This window comes from Ranitomeya variabilis, chromosome 4, assembly GCF_051348905.1.
Source record: "Ranitomeya variabilis isolate aRanVar5 chromosome 4, aRanVar5.hap1, whole genome shotgun sequence".
In the NCBI taxonomy this organism is placed as follows: Eukaryota; Metazoa; Chordata; class Amphibia; order Anura; family Dendrobatidae; genus Ranitomeya; species Ranitomeya variabilis.
The window spans coordinates 214,271,897-214,288,508 of NC_135235.1; the positions used below are offsets into that span (position 1 = coordinate 214,271,897).

At 43.2% G+C, this 16,612-nt stretch overlaps 1 protein-coding gene across 1 annotated transcript in view; it reads left to right on the forward strand.

Moving 5' to 3' along the window:
- The window catches only part of LOC143767785 (hemicentin-1-like), a 47,594-nt gene extending 40,986 nt beyond the window's left edge, over nt 1-6,608 (forward strand). Inside the window, exons 21-24 of the mRNA XM_077256306.1 lie at nt 69-374; nt 1,238-1,339; nt 3,665-3,707; nt 4,489-6,608. Coding sequence (XP_077112421.1) covers nt 69-374; nt 1,238-1,339; nt 3,665-3,707; nt 4,489-4,492 — 455 coding nt within the window. The 3' untranslated portion in view covers nt 4,493-6,608. The remainder of the gene's footprint in view (nt 1-68; nt 375-1,237; nt 1,340-3,664; nt 3,708-4,488) is intronic.
- Nucleotides 6,609-16,612: the final 10,004 nt, after the last annotated feature.

Genomic DNA, 16,612 nt, shown 5'->3' on the forward strand with positions numbered 1-16,612 from the left:
ATTAATGATACCAAGTGCAGCTTGATAATGTAATATAACGGGTTCATCTTTTCTTGTCCTCCATGAAGAACCTCCACATTGTTCAACGCACAATAACAGTGCCATCATTCACATAAAAGAAGGAGAACCAGTAGCCATGAGAGTGTCGCTTGCACCAGGACTTCCTGCTGAGTTCACCTGGTTCCATCTTAATCCGGATCCTGTCCCCGTCACTGTCCAAGCTCATAGACAAATCACAGTGGAGTCCAATGGCTCTACATCTACTCTCTTCTTGTCTCAGGCAAGAGCGAGTGAATCGGGATCATATGAATGTTGGGCAAGAAATATTATTGGAAGAGGAACCTTCAATTTTAACCTCAGGGTGGCAAAACAAGGTAATTTTCTACTCCATTGGTAATATTTTCAGCTGTATTTATAATTCTGGTGGATTTTATTGGAGACAGTAAAGCTTGTAGTGACTAGTGAGAGTTGTCTCTAACAGTAAAACTATAATGTAGAGAAACAGTTACTTTTTCTAACACCAAATGACCAAACCATTTAATGTAAATCACAAAAACAAGGCTGATCAAACAGTAAGCAAAAAATGAAAAAAAAACTGTAAGATTTCAGCTCTGAAACATGTAGAATTGTGAATGAAGCTTTGCACTAGGACACAATCAATTAGGAATGAGCAACGTTGTAGAGTTGCACACCAAGCTTTCGCAAAACTGTAAAAGTTCTTATCGATAAAGCTCTAGTTGCTGAAAATCCCACTGATCGCCAAAACAGAGGGACAGAAGAACTCAAGTTTAGCGCTGTTCTTCTTGAAGACATGATAGTTGCAATGGTAAAGGCAGTGATCAAATAAGGTCCTTCCTTTTGGTAATTAGTGGTGGTCTCAATACCTAGATTCCCACCAATAAAATCTTTACTACATGTCAGAATTTTGATGGTTGAAGCTCTAGATGCTGAAACCCCTCTGATCACTAAAAGTGAGGGACAGAAAAGATCAACTGAGCGTTTGTCTTCTTGATATCTGATGATGAGTGCTGAGGAAGGTCCAATATACCTGTCTTCCACTTGCATCTTTTCAGTAATCAGTGGTGATTTCAAAACTTGGACCTCCACCAATAAAAACTTTACGATTACGACACATCAAAGGTTTTGTGAAAGTGCAGCTACTCACCTATCAAGACAAAAATATATTATATTTATATCTCTTTCTTTCCTACATTTATGTTTTCCTCCTAATTCGCAGCTTCTGGATGGAGCGGTGGTGCAGTGGCTGGAATAGTGGTTGGAGTACTATTATTATTATTCCTCATCGCAATTCTCATCTTTATCCTCATCAGGAGACGCGGTATGTCTAAATACTGCTTTTATATGTCATACACAGTATAAATGTTGATATTCTCAAAGTCTCCCATACATGGTTGATGGTAATGCCAAATGCCTTTTTGCAATGAGGGCCTTGTCAACAAAATCAAAGGAGATGTTGCGTTGACTAGTAGCATCTCTATTAACTCGGGCAGTGTAAAATCTCTTGGGTATCAAAGCAACCATGCCAATATGTGCCTCTAGTCTTTATACCTTCCTTATCTTCCTCTACCTAAACAATGACTTATTTCAATACTCCTCCACAATGATAACTCAAAGGAAGATCTAGTCAAAGGATCAAACTGTTCTTCCATTCTTCTCGTAGAATAATTTGTCCAAGCAATCAATGAGTCCATCATACTTGAAATAGGATGTATGGTGGTGCTCCAAATGAGGTCCACTTAAGATGTCTGCTATAGATCCAATTTTATTCTTTCTATGTCTCAGTTCTTCATGTCTTTATCCATGATGTGATAAACTATGAGATTAATTGCCTGATTATGATTACTATTTTCTGAGAGTTTGGGTGGGGCTGCCAGCTATTTAAGTCACTGGATCTCTGACTTCCACTACCAGTCAATTAGTTTTGCTGCCTGGTTTGTGCTAGTCATTGCTTATGTTGTTTTCTTTATTCCCTCTAATTTTGGACCTTGGTGTGAATTTTGACCATCCTCTTGTTTTATGATTCTGTTCCTGTCGTGACCTATTGGATTTGACCCCGCTTGGGGACCCTTCCTGCCTCTAGTTTGCTTTACCGGACAGCAGCACTTTCGTGGAGGCAATCTACTGGACCCAGTTGTAAGACCAGATCGTGCAGGGGAATCACAGGGGTTAAGGGGTGAAGGTCAGGATTCCTCTGGAATTTGACAGACGAAGAGGCTTGTGCCAAGGTAGCTTTTTTGAGCCTGTGGTCTCTGACAGACAAGACACAGATGGCTACTTATAACATCAACATGTGATTGATGGGCATCTAACCTGCAGCTTCACCCACTGGGACAATACATTGCATTACCCAAAACAGCTTCACTCTCCTTTGTGTGGCTGTGTCTGGTACTGCAGCTCATCTCTACTAGCATCTTCCTGCTGCTGAAATTTTTGCTTGTCTTAATTTTTCTATCTTTCCCTTCTTGCAAGAGTCATAACCTTAAAAAAAAATTGCTCAGTTAACGTAGCTGTAGAAAGAATTGAATTTTTGCAGAACAAGTTGTGATTTTTAATGAAACCAGGTGCAGTGACCACAAAAATGGTTTTCAGGTGTTTTTTTCCCTTTACAGTGTTTACCAGACAGGTTACACAATTTTATATTTTCATAGCTTGGACCCATACTGACGTAGTGATGCCAAATAAGTTCATAATTTAATATTTTTATTTTCTTTATTTTAAGAAAAAGGGTGATCTAAACTTGTATGAGTTTTTCCAATTGTTTCCTTATTTTCTACTTTTACTTTTTTTTAGAGACTTGCAATCTTTTGATCATTTGTAGTAAATACTCTAATACAGAATCACTCCCGTTATATTTTTTTTATTCCTTAAAACTGCGTAAACGTTAGGGTAGCATAAGTGTGTGAATATACTCATTAATCGCCATCTACTCTAGTGTCTGGTGCCGCTCTCGTCCTCTTCTGAGTCACATGATGACGATTCCAACTCTCCGGACAATACTGTGCTCTGTGGAGCTTCGTTCTGATACTGTAAATGCCATTTCTGGCTCACACATGTAGCCTAGTGTGCGCCTGTAAGTTAGAAGCGCTGTCTCGTGACTCAGAAGAGGACTAAAGTGTCACTTGATGCTGGAGAAGATGGCAATTGGTGGGTACCATATATTGCCATAAAGACACTACAACTGACTCCTTGGTGTAACAGCAGCGATCAGAGTTAGCTCAGATTGCTGCTGATAAAGGTGGGGGCTGGTTATAACACCGGTGGCTCACCCACTGGGACACACCTGCCCACGACATGCACAGTACATGGGAGGGAGTTAATGTAAAAAGTGTTGAAAAGTAGCAGTTACACTAGGCCCTAATGCTTGAGTATTGTAAAAAGGAAATGTGGAAAGTAGGTGCCTTTTAACCATTGCGTTGGGGCCCTCAAGGTCAATGTTGTACACTGCTGCCGTGCCCTGCATCTTGCTGTGTTGGACTATTGCAATGAAAACGTAGTTGGACACCCTAAACTAGAAATTGCACACATTAATTTGCTGATAGAATCATGATATTTCCAAAATTTACATAGTATTATCTATATACTGTATGAGTCATCATGTAAAATTATATGTGTCACTGACCATTTCATCACTTTACTCTGACAGCTCGAAGAAGAAAATCCGTATTAAGCGAGAATCAAAATAAGAGGTAAATAACATCAATGCATAGATCTGAATCTGAATGCTATCTGATATCAAATTATATTTTTCATATTTGTTTTTGCTGAGGAATTTGGAAAAATAGGTTAAGAGTCCACTTTGTGCCCAGCCCATTGTCTCTATCCTTTTTTGGACTGATTTTTCTTAAGCAAATTCTACATGACCACAGTGATGTGGTTCCCAGTATATATATATATATTAACTTCTTCTAAATCAACATCCTGTAAATCACAAGTTACTTAACGTCACAAAAAATTGCACAAATCCTTCAAAGGAAGAAACATTAGAAATGTAATAAATAAAATGTTCCTGCTAAGTCATAACCCTTTCAGTGAAGCCACTTGTCAGGCAAGGCGCGAAAAGTGTCTAAAACTCATAATAAACAAGGTGCATTAAAACAGTTTTTGGTGCAAACTGCTAAATCTTCCCCCCAGTTTTTAAGCTCTTTTTTTATACCACTTTGGGGGTGGGGGTTTACAGTTATATCAAGCATATTGGTAAGGCTAGGGTCATACGAGCGAATATTTGCTCATCCGAGAGAATAGGGTCAATTATGACCAGAGTGTGATCTGATTCTCGCACATGCCACAACTTTTCTTCCCCCCTGACTGTCTCTGTCCGAGGAAAAAATCAGATGTGCGCACGGCCCCATAGACTAACACTAGTCATAGTGCGATCCGATGTTTTGAGCTGCGTGAAATTTCTCTAAAAAGTGAAGCAACTTTGTAAATACTTTTCTTTACTGATGTTTCCTCCATTTACATTCAAAGGTGAACGATAAATGTTGCCTATTACAAGGAACGCTCCTGAGAATGCTACGCGACTCCATGGACAATGAGCTCGTTAAGAAATTCTCCAGCTCCGCGTCACACCTTATAACCTCATATTCATAACATATAAATGTATTTACATGGCAGAATATCTATATTTTAGTTTAATTTATCTGGTACTGTATATGACTGTAATCAGTTTTACTCGGTTCTTATATTTCGGCATATTAGTGCCCACTATTGTTCTGCAGAAATCAGATCATAATAAAGCATATACGGTAAGTCTATATAGCAAAAAACGGGAGATTAGGAGCAATGATCTAAGCATGAAGAGTGGTGATCTAAGTCTAAAATAGCCTGAAAACTACAATAAATATCTGCATAAATATACAGTATATATAATTATGACCACTGTGTCTGTTGTATGCATGCTTAAACACTCATATGCATTCATACTTTTTACGTTGTCACTCATGTGCCTGTTCTGCAGGTCACTTATGTAGTGTTTTTTGTTGATCCTTGTATTTTTCCTTGTCTTTTTATGATATTTAGTACTAATGCAACAATCATTTTTATTCAGCTTAAAAAGTCAGTTTATTTCTCCATTGTGCAAGCAATTTATGTCCAACGTATGCTTGGAAGTAATGGAAAGGGATCCAAAGACAGAACAAATATGGCTGCTAACAAAGGATGGTCCATTTACATGGAATATGGACAAAGAAGATGTTTTATTCAAGATGTCTGTATCAATGTGTTTTCAGGCCAGGTTGATCAAATTCATGAGGGTTAAAAGATCATCATATATATACTGTTATTACAGTAAATTGTATTAAACAGCAGAAAAATTGTGGCGTCATTTAGGCAGGCATGTCAGGTAAATTTGCCTAACATAGAAAATAATAAAATATAATGTATTAATATGCAGTAAAAACCTAGAAGTATCGATAGTAGCTCATCCTATACATAGAGTTAATCCAGGAATTTCGGTGGATCAATAGCCAAAGTTTCTAAAATAAGAGACCTGTTTTTAATTAATGAGATTTAAGACAGATCAGAGAAAAGTGAATAAATCTGCAAATTTGTAGGAACTCAGCGCCTCTCTGTATATTTAGAGTTAATTCAGTGCCCATCCGTGGATTTAGAGTTAACCCAGTGCCCATCCATGGATTTGGAGTTAATTCAGTGCCCATCCGTAGATTTAGAGTTAATTCAGTGCCCAACTGTGGATTTAGAGTTAACTCAGTGCCCATCCATGGATTTAGAGTTAACTCAGTGCCCATCCATGGATTTAGAGTTAACTCAGTGCCCATCCGTGGATTTAGAGTTAACTCAGTGCCCATCCATGGATTTAGAGTTAATTCAGTGCCCGTCCGTGGATTTAGAGTTAACTCAGTGCCCATCCATAGATTTAGAGTTAATTCAGTGCCCGTCCGTGGATTTAGAGTTAACTCAGTGCCCATCCGTGGATTTAGAGTTAACTAAGTGCCCATCCGTGGATTTAGAGTTAACTCAGTGCCCATCCGTGGATTTAGAGTTCAGTAGGAGCTGTGCAAATCTCTAGGAAGTGAACGCCTTCTAGTGTGAAGAGAACGGAATATGAAGCTCTGATTCCTCCAAAATAAAACACTTAATTCAAACTTAAAAAAATTCAAATAAAACAATTCAAACACTACATGATGCATTTATAGAATATAAAAACAGAAAACCCATGGAAGCAGCAGTTATAAAATAAGAGCAAATAAAATTAGCCACTTTTGACCTGCTGAAGGTCTTCTTTAAAGGTGAATTCAGACATGTTGGATTTGCTGCAGATTCCCGTTAATTGTAAATCTGCAGCTAAATCCGATGTTACACCCTGAGATTTTGTTTTGTATTAGCACGTAAATCTGTAGAGGAAAAACCTTGACCACACGTGGACGTACACGTATATATATACAGTATATATTTTTTTCCATTCAAAGAGCAGAATTGCATGATTTTCTCTTCTATGGATGGTATGCTACAATCTTATGTTGATATGTATATAAAAATATTTAATAAAGAAAAGAACCTAAATTATTTAAAAGAAAATGTTCATGTTTTGCACATCTCTTTTTGTCACTCGTAGTTTCTTTGTGACTCTTCTTCAGTATTTATGCTAAAAATAAAGTGGCAATTCAACACTGTGTTTATGCCAGTTTTTTTTTTTAGTTTGAAAAGTCATAAGATGAGAAGTTTTGCAAAAATGTTGCAAATTTTGGTGCTTTCACAACAGTCCTGGCCAGCTTTGTCAAAGTTGGAGTAGCATATATGGGACAGGGCACGGTCGTGCCTGGTCACCAAATTTATCAAAGGTTTCGTGGTCCCGTGATGTGTGGAATCGAAACATTTACACCCCATTGCCATGTAAAATCTCTTAGTGGTATGGAAGTTCCAATATGAATTTACCAAAACCTTCTTTGAGTTTGGCATCTCTCAACACTATTCCCCCCCTTCAATAGAGATGTGCTTGGATAACTCGCTATTGTAAGCCTCCATTTTGCATGTATTTTTCTGATTTTCCTAGCAAGCTGTACTAAGCTTCTGAGCGCCTTATCTTTGGTTCTCTCCCATATTAGGTTACAACACCATTTTGGAAAGATAGGTGGGGTTCACTGCAGGAGACGATTCATTGATTCATTGATAGGTTTAGCCCTATTTGCTAGTAGAAATCAAATAATGATACTACAAGCATAACTGACACAGACGCTGATGTAACATCCAGTTACCATGTTCAAGAATTGGACAGCAGACCTGCCAAGTAGGATTGAGCGAAACGGATCGGACAATTTCAAAAATCATTGACTTTCGGCAAAGTCGGGTTTCATGAAACCCGACCCGATCCCAGTGTGGGATCGGCCATGCTGTCGGCGATCTTCGCGCCAAAGTCGCGTTTTGTATGACGCTTTCAGCGCCATTTCTCAGCCAATGAAGGAGGACGCAGAGTGTGGGCAGTGTGATGACGTGGGTCTCGGTCCCCACCATCTTAGAGAAAGGCATGACAGTGATTGGCTTGCTTTCTGCGGCGTCACAGGGGCTATAAAGGGGCGTGCACGCCGACCGCCATCTTACTTCTGCCGATCTGAGCATAGGGAGAGGTTGCTGCAGCTTCGTCAGAAGCAGGGATATTGTTAGGGAGGAAATATTAACCCCCAAACCGCTTGTGCTGTAGCGATTTCCACTGTCCAACACCACCTTTTCTTTGCAGGGACAGTGGAGGCTAGATTTCTGTGCATCAGCTCTGTAGCTTATTAGGCTGCCTTATAAGGCTCCCGGATAGCTGCATTGCTGTTTGCACCGCTGCTGTGCAAACCAACTGCTTTTTTAAAAGCAAAAATCCTGTTGCTCCTTTCTGCACAGTTCTATTGTTTATTTGTCCACACTTTTGTGTGCAGCAGTCCTTTTTATTGCTGGCTGCCATACTTGTCCTGAGATCATTGAAGGGAAATTGTTATTGTAGTACAGTCCCTTTTTTTTTAATAAGAATTCCAGCCACGTTCTGCCACTTACATTGCGTAGTGTAATACACTGGGCCTGATTGTTGCAGCAGTCTCCCACCCAAAAAAGGGAGATTTAAATTGCCACTAAGTGAATCTGCGTCAGTTCTGTTTGTCGTATATCTGCCAGCCATGTTCTGCCACTTAAATTGTGTTCTGTAAGACACAGGGCCTGAGTTTTGCTGCAGTTTAACCCCCAAAAAAGGTAGATTTAAATTGCCACTAAGTGAATCTGCGTCAGTTCTGTTTGTCGTTTATCTGCCAGCCATGTTCTGCCACTTACATTGTGTAGTGTAATACACTGGGCCTGAGTTTGGGTGCAGTCTCCCCCCCAAAAAAGGGAGATTTAAATTCTCAACAAGTTTATATACACCTTCTACCTTGTTTTATAGTACCATATAACGGTTGTTAGTTTGGTTACATTTTCCCAAAAATGAGGAAGTCTGGTGGAAGAGGCCGTGGGCGGTCATTGCCAGCTGGTAATGATGGTGGTGGTGGTGGTGGTGGTGGAGCATCTGGTGGTAGTGGGAAAAGCAAAATAGCACCTAAGGCTCGAGTTGTTCAGACAGCGTCATCGTCTGGCTACACAAGGCCTCGAAGGCTCCCTTATCTGGGAGTAGGAAAATGCTTTTAAAGCCGGAGCAGCAGGAACAAGTTTTGGCTTTCATTGCTGACTCAGCCTCTAGCTCTTTCGCCTCCTCTTCAGAAAGTTCAAAATATAAAAGCAGCGAGTCGTCAGTGGATGCTCCCAGGCAGGAACAAGTTGCTTCCTTGTGTCCTTCACCCAAAGCAAAAGTGAAGGATGCGGCAGGCCACACTACAGTTTACTCCATGGAGCTCTTTACACATACCGTGCCAGGGTTAGAAAGGGAAATAGTTAACAGCCCATTACAAGATGAATCGGACATGGAGTGCACGGATGCACAACCACAGCTAGATTATTATGCTGTTCCATTGACTCAGATCACTACATTGCCCTCGCAGTGTACTGAGCCAGAATCTGACCCTGATGAGACTATGGTGCCCCGTCCCAAACGCTATAGCACCTTACACGGTGACACAGAGGAAGGTGCACAGGACATTGAAGAGGAGGTGATAGATGACCCAGTTGTTGACCCAGATTGGCAGCCATTGGGGGAACAGGGTGCCGCTGGCAGTAGCTCTGAAGCGGAGGAGGATGATCAGGAGCAGGTATCAACATCGCAACAGCTTTAATCTGGCAGGCCCGTATCTGGTCAAAAACGTTTGACAAAACCAAAAACACTTTTAGGACAGCATGGCCATCCGGTGAAAGTAGCACAGCGTGCAATGCCTGAAAAGGTATTCGATAGTAGGAAGAGTGCAGTGTGGGAATTTTTTAACCAAGATCCGAATGATCAGTGCAAAGTTATCTGTAAGAAATGCTCAAAGACCTTTAGCAGAGGGAAGAATGTCCAAAATTTAAATACAACGTGCATGCATAGACATTTAACCAGCATGCACTTGCAAGCCTGGACTAACTACCAAACGTCCCGTAACGTTGGTGCATCCGCTCAGAATGAAGGTAGTCAGCAACGCTACATTGCTTCCCTCACTGTAAGCCCACCGTTTAGGACACCACCTGCAGCAAATGTGGAGGAATCATCGCAAGGCCAAAGCAGTCAGGGAATCACCAGGTTCTTGGTAGGAAACACTGTATGTAGGCCAACATCAAGAATACCATCACCAACCAACACCCCCGCTAGTTCCACCATATGCAGCTCTCCAGTCCAGCTCACCCTACAAGAGACTCTTATTAGGAAAAGGAAGTACTCATCCTCTCATCCGCGTACACAGGGTTTGAACGCCCACATTGCTAGACTAATCTCATTAGAGATGATGCCCTACCGGTTGGTTGAAAGCGAAACTTTCAAAGCCCCGATGGCCTATGCAGTACCACGCTATGACCTACCCAGTCGACACTTCTTTGCAAGAAAAGCCATCCCAGCCCTCCACCAGCATGTCAAAGACCGCATTGTCCATGCACTTAGGCAATCAGTCAGTAGAAAGGTGCACCTCACAACAGATGCATGGACCAGTAGGCATGGCCAGGGACGTTACGTGTCCATCACGGCGCACTGGGTTAATGTGGTGGATGCAGGGTCCACAGGGGACAGCCATAGTGGGACAGTTCTGCCTAGCCCACAGGCTAGGAAACAGTTGGCAGTAGGCATTCGACACCCCTCCTCCTCCTCCTCCAGAAGTGAAAGCTCATCCACAGAGCGCAGTCGCACAACCACTCCATCCGCAGCTGCCAGTGTTGCACACGAGGTGTCCCATTATGGAACAGCTAGTGGTAAGCGTCAGCAGGCTGTGTTGGAAATGAAGTGTTTGGGCGACAACAGACACACCGCGGAAGTACTGGCCGAGTACTTGCAGCAAGAAACTCAGTCATGGCTGGGCAGTGTACATCTTGAGGCAGGCAAGGTAGTCAGTGATAACGGAAAGAATTTTATGGCTGCCGTAGCCCTTTCAGAACTGAAACACATACCTTGCCTGGCTCACACCTTGAACCTGGTGGTGCAGTGCTTCCTGAAAAGTTATCCGGGTTACCAGCCCTGCTCCTCAAGGTGCGAAGACTTTGCTCGCACATCCGCCGGTCGCCCATACACTCCAACCGTATGCAGAACCATCAGCGCTCGCTAAAGCTTCCCCAGCACCGACTAATAATCGACATTGCAACAAGGTGGAACTCCACACTGCACATGCTTCAGAGGCTGTGCGAACAGAGGCGTGCTGTAATGTATTTGTGGGAGGATACACATACACGGTAGGCACTTGGATGGCAGACATGGAGTTGTCTGGTGTGCAGTGGTTGAAGCTACAAGACCTCTGTCAAGTCCTTCAGTGTTTTGAGGAATGCACACGGCTGGTAAGTGCAGACGACGCCATCATAAGCATGAGCATCCCACTAATGCGTCTGCTGATGCTAAGTTTGATGCACATTAAGGAGCAGGCGTCTGCAGCCGAGGATGAGGGAAGCCTTGATGACAGTCAGCCATTGTCTGCTCAGGGAACTCTCCTGTATGAGGTGGCGGACGAAGAAGAGGAGGAGGAGGATGATGGGGATGAATATTTATGGGAGGTGGATGCTTCTTGGGGGGCAATAGAAACTGGTGGCATTACAAGGTCAGGTTTTTGGGGGAGACAAGTGATGTTGATTTGCAAGAAAGTGCTCCTCAACCCAGCACAAGCAGTGAATTGACACCTGGAACATTGGCCCACATGGCTGAGTATGCCTTGCGTATCCTAAAAAGGGACCCCCGCATTATAAAAATGATGACCGATGACGATTACTGGTTGGCATGCCTCCTGGATCCACGCTATAAAGGGAAATTACAAAATATCATGCCACATGATAACCTTGAGCAAATATTGGCTACCAAACAAGCAACTCTTGTAGACCGTTTGGTTCAGGCATTCCCAGCACACAGCGGCGGTGATGGTTCTCACACGAGCTGTAGGGGGCAACATGGCAGAGGTGTTAGAGGTGCACAAATCAGAAGTGGCGTTGGACAGAGGGGTTTTATGACCAGGTTGTGGAGTGATTTTGCAATGACCCCAGACACGACAGGTACTGCTGCATCGATTCAAAGTGACAGGAGACAACATTTGTCCAGTATGGTTACTAACTATTTTTCCTCCCTTATCGATGTTCTCCCTCACACATCATTCCTCTTTGATTACTGGGCATCTAAAATAGACACCTGGCCTGAATTGGCAGAATATGCATTATAGGAGCTCGCTTGCCCAGCTGCTAGTGTGCTATCAGAAAGAGTCTTCAGTGCTGCTGGTTCAATACTGACCGAAAAAACGACTCGTCTGGCTACCCAAAATGTTGATGATCTAACCTTCATTAAAATGAACGAATCATGGATTTCTAATTATTTTGCCCCACCTTCCCCTGCTGACACGTAGCTTGCCTGAAAAATGTCTTGCTTTTGGCCTCCTCTTACTGACTGCTCCAATTCCTCCATTTGCAGCTGCTGAATGTCCACCATAGGCCATTTTTTTACCTCCATAAATGGGCTGACTCCCCCCACAGGGCCATGGCCACCACCTAGCGCAAGCCGCAAGCACCCGTGCGAGTGCCGTTTGCCTGGACAGGTGGGTGTGCCCACTCTTGGGCGACAGCAGTGGCACAGGGTCCCTCATAGTACAATGAAGTGTCTCTGACAGTGGTGGTGCACAACCAACGTCAGACACGCTCCACCACTGTGTAGTCTGTGCTGTTAAATCCTTCAATGGCACTGCCAATAAAAATTTGTTGAAATGATAGATGATAGTAAAAATATACAGGGGCCCTGGCCTCCATTTAGACCAGTTAATACTTTGCGCCAACTACCACTGTCTGCTACTCAGCAGAGGAGCCCACCCCTGTATGTAGCTATGCCACCTGTTTATTTATGAAAAATTTTTTGGCAGACATTTACCTCACTATTATTTTGGCCTACTAATTGTGTCATCCACTCCTTACAATCGTCCTCCGCTGAACAACACTATGCCGCCTGTGTACCCCTGTAACCAATGTTAAACTGCATTGAGCCTACTTTTTTATTTTAGGCCTACTAAGTCTGTCTGCGCCACTCCTTACAATCGTCCTCTGCTGAACAAACCAATGCCGCCTGTGTACCCCTGTAACCTATTTTAAACTGCATTGAACCTATTTTTTTATTTTAGGCCTACTAAGTCTGTCTGTGCCACTCCTTACAATCGTCCTCCGCTGAACAACGCTATGCCGCCTGTGTACCCCTGTAACCAATTTTAAACTGCATTGAGCCTACTTTTTTATTTTAGGCCTACTAAGTCTGTCTGCACCACTCCTTACAATCGTCCTCCGCTGAACAAACCAATGCCGCCTGTGTACCCCTGTAACCTATTTTAAACTGCATTGAGCCTACTTTTTTATTTTAGGCCTACTAAGTCTGTCTGCGCCACTCCTTACAATCTTCCTCCGCTGAACAACGCTATGTCGCCTGTGTATCCCTGTAACCAATTTTAAACTGCATTAAGCCTACTTTTTTTAGTTTAGGCCGACTAAGTCTGTCTGCGCCACTCCTTACAATCATCCTCCGCTGAACAAACCAATGCCGCCTGTGTACCCCTGTAACCTATTTTAAACTGCAATGAGCCTACTTTTTTATTTTAGGCCTACTAAGTCTGTCTGCGCCACTCCTTACAATCGTCCTCCGCTGAACAAGGCTATGCCGCCTGTGTAGCCCTGTAACCAATTTTAAACTGCATTGAGCCTACATTTTTATTTTAGGCCTACTAAGTCTGTCTGCGCCACTCCTTACAATCGTCCTCCGCTGAAGAACGCTATGCGACCTGTGTACCCCTGTAACCAATTTTAAACTGCATTGAGCCTACTATTTTATTTTAGGCCTACTACCTGTGTCTGTCTGCGCCACTCAATACAGCTGTCCTCCACTGAACAAAGCTGAGCTTCAATTTTCAGCCTATATCGAATATTAAACTGCATTTGGCCTACTTGTTTGGTTGGGCCTACTAATGGTGTCTGCCTCTGCTTGTTGTTCTCCTCCACTGAACAAAGCTGAGCTTCAATTTTCAGCCTATATCAAATATTAAACTGCATTTGGCCTACTTGTTTGGTGGGGCCTACTAACGGTGTCTGCCGCTGCTTGTTGTTCTCCTCCACTGAACAAAGCTGAGCTTCAATTTTCAGCCTATATTGCATATTAAACTGCATTTGGCCTACTTGTTTGGTTGGGCCTACTAACGGTGTCTGCCGCTCCTTGCTTTTCTCCTCCACTGAACAAAGCTGAGCTTCAATTTTCAGTCTATATCAAATATTAAACTGCATTTGGCCTACTTGTTTGGTTGGGCCTACTAATGGTGTCTGCCGCTCCTTGCTTTTCTCCTCCACTGAACAAAGCTGAGCTTTAATTTTCAGCCTATATCACATATTAAACTGCATTTGGCCTACTTGTTTGGTTGGGCCTACTAATGGTGTCTGCCTCTGCTTGTTGTTCTCCTCCACTGAACAAAGCTGAGCTTCAATTTTCAGCCTATATTACATATTAAACTGCATTTGGCCTACTTGTTTGGTTGGGCCTACTAACGGTGTCTGCCGCTCCTTGCTTTTCTCCTCCACTGAACAAAGCTGAGCTTCAATTTTCAGCCTATATCACATATTAAACTGCATTTGGCCTACTTGTTTGGTTGGGCCTACTAACGGTGTCTGCCGCTGCTTGTTGTTGTCCTCCTGTTATCAATTTTGAACTGCATTTGGCCCACTTTATTACTTGGGCCTACTAACTGTGTCTGCCACTCATTACAGTTTTCCTCCACTGAACAAAACAATGCCGCCTGTTTAGTTCTGTTACCAATTTTGAACTGCTTTTAGCCTACTTTATTCTTTGGGCCTATATCTGTGTTTCCTCCTCATCCTGCCCATTGCCCAGCCACTGCTAGATGAGTCTGCGGGTACATTGACCCAGACCACTACATTCCCCTTGCACTCTACACAGCCAGTATCTGACCCTGCTGAAAGTCTGGTTCCCCTTCCCGCATACTATACCACCTTACACGGGGACAAACAGGAAGGTGCAGATGAAAGTGCAGGTTCCTTCATTAGGTGGGGGGCATACCCATTGGCAATGTCAGTGGCACAGGGCCCCTCATAGTACGCAAAAGTGTCTCTGCCAGTGGGAGGTGCCCCCGCCGTCAAACACACCGCCGTACTTTGAGGGGCCCTGTGCCAGTGCCAATGTGAACGAGTGGGCCCCCCTGCTTGCTCAGGATCACAGCACTTCCAAAGTTGAAATACTTACCTCTCCGTGCTCCACCGCCGTGACGTAGTCCACGTTTCCTGGGCCCACAAAAAACTTGAGCCAGCCCTACCCCCCCCCCCACAACTTTAGCCAAATGACCCCCAATTTTCAATGCCTAACTATTATTATAAGGTAAATTAAGATTGACAAGCTTAAGTAACAAGAATTGATGTTTTGGGCATTAAAATGGGCACTGTAGGTGTTTTCCTGTCCTCCACTCACTGCCAACTTTGATTCCCCATTGACTTGCATTGGGTTTCGTGTTTCGGTCGGCCCCCGACTTTACGCAATAATCGGCCGATTTCACCCGACGAGACTTTTGAGAAAGTCGGGTTTCGCAAAACCCGACTTGATCCTAAAAAAGTAAAAGTCGCTCATCTCTACTGCCAAGTCCATGGTTAGGAAGGTCAGGTAAGGAAATAGAGACAAAAACAGTTTCTGCAGACTTGTGAGTACATGCATGTGTGGAGATCATGAGTTCAGCGTAGTTAGAGCCCAAGTTAAAAAAAAAAAAGTAGACAAAGTGAAAACCCCAAACTATGAAGAGAAAACTTATGAGCTTGTGGTCCTGGGACAGAGCATTGACAGCAACATGATAGATTTGGGAGTATGAAGAAAAATACGGCAACACTCACCGGTCCAAGTGTGGTGCAGATTCTTTTATTGAAGCCTCAGAAAAAACGTCTCATTCACGGCCCGGGGCAGTGGAACAGGAAAGGAGGTGAGCAGGATATGACGACGGCCGTTTCGCGCTTACATCCTGAGACCTGTGGAAGCGCTGATGTAAGCGCGAAACGGCCGTCGTTATATCCTGCTCACCTCCTTTCCTGTTCCACTGCCCTGGGCCGTGAACGAGATGTTTTTTCTGAGGCTTCAATAAAAGAATCTGCACCACACTTGGACCGGTGAGTGTTGCCGTAATTTTCTTCATACTCCCTGATGGTTTCCTCTTCTTTTCATACGAGCACCTCTACCGCAATGTCAGTTTCATGCTTATAACTGGAGGGACCGTAATCAATCATTGATCCAGCAGCAGCTGTGCGGTCGTGTTTCTTTTCTTTTGTGTGAACATGATAGATTTGACCTACGGATAGGCAGTGTGTGTGAAGTTACTCCAGTGAGTACTGTGTGTGCGAAGATTTTGAGAACAGTGTAGTTAGAGAAAAAGTCCAAAAATTACACCAGCCAAAAATTACACCAGCCAGAGTGAAAAATCCAAGCTACCAGGAGAGGACTTATGATCTTGTGGTCCTGGGACAGAGTATCGACAGCAACATGTTAGATTTGGCCTGCGGATAGGATAGGGTGAGTGTGTGAAGAGTTTCTCCTCTGAATACATGTGTGTGCAGAGATCATGAGTACAGTGTAGTTAGCGTCCAAGTCCAAAAATTATAGCAGTCAGCAGTTATAGCAGTTATGTTCTCTTGGTCACAAGAGAAATGGCAGCAACGTGTTAAGTTTGATCTGATACCAAAGCTACTGATGGTAGTGATAAGTGTTGCTTATAGCAGCACAGTAGCAGACAAGTAACCGAACCACCAAAGAATACAGCTATTTCTCATCCACAGGACCCCTGACTGAGTACTAGCTCGGTGCTTGAAGACAGTTGTCTTAGTAGTACATGATAGAATACATTCTAATCTAGGTTATATGTGACTGGTTAGGGCACATTCCGATGCCAGTTTTTCTCGTACAAGTTCTATCCTTGTATTTCATGAACAGAACTTATATCTATGGCGCTGTTGACATGTCCATATATTTTTGCAGACAGAGTGGTCCATACAAAATTGCAGGAAC